This window comes from Alexandromys fortis, unplaced genomic scaffold, assembly GCF_014885135.2.
Source record: "Alexandromys fortis isolate MF-2015 unplaced genomic scaffold, M_Fortis_MF-2015_v1.1 scaffold_73, whole genome shotgun sequence".
Classification (NCBI taxonomy): Eukaryota; Metazoa; Chordata; class Mammalia; order Rodentia; family Cricetidae; genus Alexandromys; species Alexandromys fortis.
In genome coordinates this window covers 3,325,394-3,331,393 of record NW_026067959.1, presented here as the reverse complement: position 1 = coordinate 3,331,393, position 6,000 = coordinate 3,325,394, and the positions used below count along the sequence as shown (strand labels likewise).

General features: G+C 41.4%; 1 protein-coding gene and 1 long non-coding RNA gene across 2 annotated transcripts in view; one reads left to right on the top strand and one right to left on the bottom strand.

The window, feature by feature from the left end:
• Positions 1-4,118, top strand: part of LOC126507995 (uncharacterized) — a 9,954-nt gene extending 5,836 nt beyond the window's left edge. The window contains exon 3 of the long non-coding RNA XR_007593688.1: positions 1,104-4,118. This is a non-coding gene — a long non-coding RNA (uncharacterized lncRNA). The remainder of the gene's footprint in view (positions 1-1,103) is intronic.
• Dhx29 (DExH-box helicase 29) overlaps positions 1-6,000 on the bottom strand; it is a 45,828-nt gene that overhangs the window by 30,049 nt on the left and 9,779 nt on the right. The window contains exons 5-7 of the mRNA XM_050152845.1: positions 5,524-5,666; positions 4,479-4,607; positions 439-565 (exon numbers count right to left, since the gene is read on the bottom strand). Of these exons, the coding sequence (XP_050008802.1) occupies positions 439-565; positions 4,479-4,607; positions 5,524-5,666 (399 nt within the window). The remainder of the gene's footprint in view (positions 1-438; positions 566-4,478; positions 4,608-5,523; positions 5,667-6,000) is intronic.

The following is a 6,000-nucleotide window of genomic DNA, read 5'->3' as shown; positions in this document are numbered from 1 at the left end:
GAGAAAGGGAGGGAGGGAGAGAGAGAGAGAGAGAGAGAGAGAGAGAGAGAGAAAGAACAACAAAATAAGGTGGGGAGAGGATGATGCCTGTTATTGGTGTTTGGCTTCCACATGTGCACAAGGGGGCAAGTGCATTAGCACACACATGAATATACTAGACATACACAAAAAATAGCACTTGGTGTCTTGAAAATTATATGAAGTATATATGTTACTGTCCACAAATAAAGTTTGGTTACAACACATTTTTAACCGGATGCTGCTCCTTTATGTTGTAACACTTGGGAGGTTGTAACAGATTGTAAGGTCCATCACAAACTCAACAGTATTTATCAATTGGCTTGTTATAGGCAAAGTTAAACAATCTTAAGTCTAAACAGTTAGCAAACTACAGGCACACAATTACATTTCTACAAGTAAAAATTGGAAAGTGCTCACCTCTTTGTAACTTCCGTATTCTCTCTTGAGCCTCTTTCTGGCCGTGCTTGTTTTTTTCCAGTTTAAAGGATGCTGCTTGCTCCTTTGCGTCCAGAAGTTTGGCTGAAAGGTTCAAGTACCTTTGATTCTTTTCCAAGTAAAATAATGAAGAGAAAATAAAAAAGTCTAAGAACAGTTTATCTGTGACCACTACTTTGTGTCAGAACTTACGAAGTTTAGACTAGCAAATCACTTTCTAGAATTTCTCAGAGAAAAACAAGACAAATGTAAGAGACATAAAAGGGTGGAGGAAAACTGAGAAAACAAAAGGTTGTGACTCTGTAGCAAAAGCTAGAGAGCAGAATGTTCAACGCCAATGACGACCTTTCTCCTAGGGTAATAAGCGGCAGCAGATGATAGCACACAGCCCGTGGCAGAATGAGGCCCACGAGGGTGCTGCTGTGATATATAGTGCTTATCACCACAGGAAAACACAGCTCAGTAAGCACAACTACCAACTGCTGGGGCCATTCAGTGTGTAGACACACCAAGGTAGAGTAACAGAAGGAGGCCTAGCTACTGCCTCAAATCCACCCCATTCACACTGATTCTTTCCACTTTCCTCTATAAGACACCGATACCGCCATCCCTCTACTTACGCATCTTGCCATTTTTTTTCTCTTCAGTGCTGTAAAACGTTCATGTCATTGGCAGCCACCTCAACCACAAGATGGCTAACCTTGTATGCTGTAGAAGTGAACACTATACTCAGTAAGCAGAAATCGCCCCTTTCCTCTTTCTCCATCAGCCCCTGGGAAACGGTGTTCTACTCTCCATCTTTATGGTTCTGACTGTTCTAGGGACCTCATATAAGAGTTTGACTTTTGTGATTGGCTTAGCTTACTAGCATAATGTCGTAAAGATCCATCAAAGATATCCTGTGTGCCAGGAATGTCCTTCGATTCTGTATACACATTCTTTATTTACTGACTTACGCTTTGGTTGATATTAGATGGCTTCTACATTCTAGCTATTGCTGTAAACATGACGTACAGAGATGTTTTCCTAGACCCTGACCTTAATTAAAGCTTTAGGTATGTACCTAGAAGTGGAATTGTTGGGACATATAGCATGATGACTAATGTTGGTTGCTGATTTGACATCTGAAATGAACTAAACCCAAGCTTCTGGGCACTCCTGTGAGGGATTTTCTCAGTCAGATTATCTGAAGGAAGACCCACCCTAAATCTGGGCATATGGTGGTGGCCCAGAGAAAAAGACAAGGAAGAAGGAAGCTTTCCTTTGGCCTGCCCACCCTCATTCTTGCTGGCAGATCTGTCCACTCTGCTCCTATGACCAGCACTAACTAACTCCTTCAGGATTCTAACACAGACTGAAAATCAGCACTTCTGCAGGAATTCTCCCCAGACTTCAACACCAGATTGGAACTTCACAGACATGCAGTTTAGTGGACCAAACAATTACCAGGTTTTCAACCTTCTGTCATGAGACTGCCATCGCTGGACTACCTGGACCACATCCTGTAAGCTAGCTTAATAAATTCCCTTTAAACACACACACACACATACACACACACACACAGAGAGAGAGAGAAAGAGAGAGAGAGAGAGAGAGAGAGAGAGAGAGAGAGAGAGAGAGAGAGAGAAAGAGAGAGAGAGAGAGATCTGTTCCTTTCGAGAACCCTAACACATGGCAATTCTATTTTCAGTTTTCTAAAGAACTGTCAAACTATTTTCCACAATAGCTGCATTTTACATTCTGCCACCAGTTCACACGGTTCCTATCCCCACCGTTCCAGCAATTTTTTTTTTCTTTTTATGTGTGTGTTTTGGAATTGGTTATCCCAATGAGTCAGAAGGAATCTTGCCATGGTTTTGATTTTTACTTCTTTGGAAATTAATGATGTGGAATATCTTTTCATGGCTTATCGGCCATTTGTATGTTTTCTTTGAAGAAATGTTCTTGAGCCTTCATATCTGAGAAACTGCTGATTTCTGCTGTCTCTTGCTTTAGAACAGCCGTCCCCTTTCTGATCTCAGTCCACAAGCGCAAGTCCGACACCTAACAAGGTAGGGAAGGGCTCTAAAGTATCCCCAGGGAGACTGGAGAGATGGCTCAGTGGTTAAGAGCATTGCCTGCTCTTCCAAAGGTCCTGAGTTCAATTCCCAGCAACCACATGGTGGCTCACAACCATCTGTAATGAGGTCTGGTGCCCTCTTCTGGCCTGCAGACATACACACAGAATATTGTATGTATAGTAAATAAATAAATATTAAAAAAAAATAAAGTATCCCCAGTACCACTCAATATGGCAAACCACCCTGGACACTGCTAAACCTGACCTAAAATGTCAAGTTCCTTTTGCAGTCACTGCCTTCAAGCTCGCACTGGCTTTTGACCATTCAGCTGTCAAATTCATTTTCTAGCAGTCACATTCTTCCAGTCTCATGAGCTCAGCCGTGTACTCATACCTGCCAGCACTCAGCCATGTTTTTGTTTTCTGCATGTGTACACATATTTGTAATGCCTAAGGGAGCCTTGTAGTTAAACTACACCCGTGATCACATTATTTTTACACGTTTGAACCACATTACTATCACTCTTTGCCCATCTGAACCCTTCAAATTTGCATCCTTCAAATTTCACTTCTTTAAAGTTGGAGTCAATGCTCCAATCAGAAGAGTCACAAAGTGGATTTGCACTGCCCTACATTTAGTTATATATTTATATGATCCTAATACAGGCCCATAATTGAAAATCTGTATGTGCAGACTACTCCTCCCTACCACTCTAGTTCTAGTCATTAGCAAAAGCTTTTGTGTATCTTTTCAAATATATTACAAATGTGAGTCAATATTTTTTCTTTTACACAAATGGATCCATCAGGGCTGGAGAGATGGCTCAGAAGTTAAGAGCATTGTCTGCTCTTCCAAAGGTCCTGAGTTCAATTCCCAGCAACCACATAGTGGCTCACAACCATCTGTAATCAGATCTGGTGCCCTCTTTTGGCCTTCAGGCATACACACAGACAGAATACTGTATACATAATAAATAAATATTTTTAAAAAATAGAAAAAAAACCCCAAATGGATCCATCATATAACACATACTACTTTGTAACTCTGGTTATCATGATTTCTTTACCCATTTGCCTAGGTCAGACAGGGCTGCCTGCAGTATTTGGCTACTGTGATAAAGTGGCTATTAAAGATTGTATACGAACTTCTCATTTTTCTTAAGTCAGTATCTGTATAAAAAAATTGCTGGGTCATTGGACCCTGAAATGGCATTCCAGCCACTTCTCCCAGTTATTTGCATGCAATTTGGCTCAAATTTCACGTGGTCTCCAGGTTTAGTGGAGATGCTAGAGTAGGTAGGATGGGAATACTAAGGAAGGGGACTGCATCTACTCAGACACATGGGAACCGCCATCCATGTAGGTGTAGACAACCCAGCATGGCTGCTTTAGGGTCATCCATGTTCCCTCCTGTATCTCCTCACTCACGGTCTGTAGGGAAGACCAATAAAATCATTGGTGAATTTTGGAAGAATTGAAATCTGGTTGGTTTTCTGCCAACTTGACACAAGCTAGAGTCATCTGGGAAAGGGACCTCAACTGAGAGAATATTCCATCAGATTACCTCTCTACAAGTCTGGAGGGTGTTGTTTGTCCCCCCCCCCCCCCCCCCCCATTAATGATTGACGTGGAGGGCCTCAGCCCACTGGGGACAGTGCCATCCATGGGCAGGTCCTGGGTTATATAAGAAGGCAGGTTGAACAAGCCATGAGGAGTGTTCCTCCATGGTTTCTGCTTCAGTTCCTACCTTCAGTTTCTTGCCCAAGTTGAGTTCCTGCCTTGACTGTTCTTCATGATGGACTGTAAACTAGAATAGACCCTTTCTTCCCCAAGTTGTTTGAGGTCATGGTGTTTATCACAGAAATAGAAAGCTAACTAAGAAAAGACTTAGGAGTAAATAAGGGTCGGCACTGTGCCTGGCAGTACGCAGGACACTAGACGCCGGATACAGGCTTCTACTCACAGGGTCAAACTTCTCTTCATCATCTAAGCTTGGAGAACTCTCGTTCTTTTCCTCTTCATTTTGTTGCTCAGCATATCTCAAAATCCACTCTTTCATATTTATCTCCATATTTTTTTCTTCCTTTTTTGGCTGAAAAGAGAAAGCATATGTCTGAAAGACCGAGTTAGAGAAAGTTGCCCAACTATTAAGCTGATTTTATAAGTTCTTCATACTACAAAAACAGCAGACAGAAAAATTGCAAAAGTCATGTTATTTAATATGCAAAAGACAAACAAGCTAAACATTTTTAAAGAAGTCTAACCTTACAAAAGACAAGGAATATGATTACTCATTTGCTCATAATCCCAGTGCCAGGGAGGCTGAGGCAGGAGACTGTTAGTTTTAGCTCAGCCTGAGGTACGTAGCCAGTTCCCACCGAATACTAAACAAATCAACGAGAAGAGCTCGCTAGCCTTCTTGTTTCTATCTAAGTGCGCTTAGACAGCACCCTTGAAGCTAGTGTTGTTGCTGAAAGCATGGTTTCCCAAGGCATGTGATGATACATAGAGTACTTAAGAGAAATGCCACAACGAACTACACCTCCCAGAGTCCCAGTATTCATGCTGTCATGTAGACACTTTGGGTTTGATCACGTGACTTGCTTCAACCAATATGACATTATCAAGCATGATTAAAGCAGAGGCTTAATAAAAATGTGTATAAAGAGTTAAACCCTAACTAAGACATGCTCTTTGTTGACAGAGTCTTACATCATAGCCAAGTTATCCTTATCCTAGTGATCCTCTTGCCTCTGCCTTACGAATGATAGAATTATAGCCTAAAGTTTTATTTTAAATAAAAAGGATTTTTTAAATGTGTACATGTGTGTTGGTGCCTGTGGATGCCAGAAGAGGGTATCAGATTCTCTAGAGCTGGAGTTATAGGCAGCTATGAACTGCCTGATATGGTTGCTGGGAAGCAAACTCAGGTCACCTAAAAGAGCAGCAAGTACTCTTTATCAATGAGCCACCTCTCCAACCCCCTAAATATTTAATTCTTCAATTACCTTAACTTTAGGCTCTTCCTGTCTTCTGGTTTCCATCTGCAGTGGGGGTGAAAGAGTAGCCTGTATCTGTGGAGACTGGAATTTTGGCCTACTTTTTGGCTGTTGCTCTTCAAATTCTTGACTGAATCCCTCAGGAAGTGCATCTTAAATCAAAATGTGTTCAAGATAGATATACATATCATACACCAAACCACAAATACTTAGTATACACATTAACCCCATCAAGATTTAGAGCATCTAATTCCACTCTTCCCTCACCTCCTAAGAGAGATCCTAGGAAAAATCAGCTTTTCCGTGTCAAATTAGAAGCATGTGCCCTCATCAGGTAACATCTGGCCCACCTTTAGATGCTATTTATTTTACCACACTAGTTAAACTCTGAAATTTTCTTTAAAAAGATTTTAACCTACCTCACTTGTTGGCTTTGTGGCTATATCCGCCATCAATTACAAAGGCTATCTGTACCTTAGGTCCTTA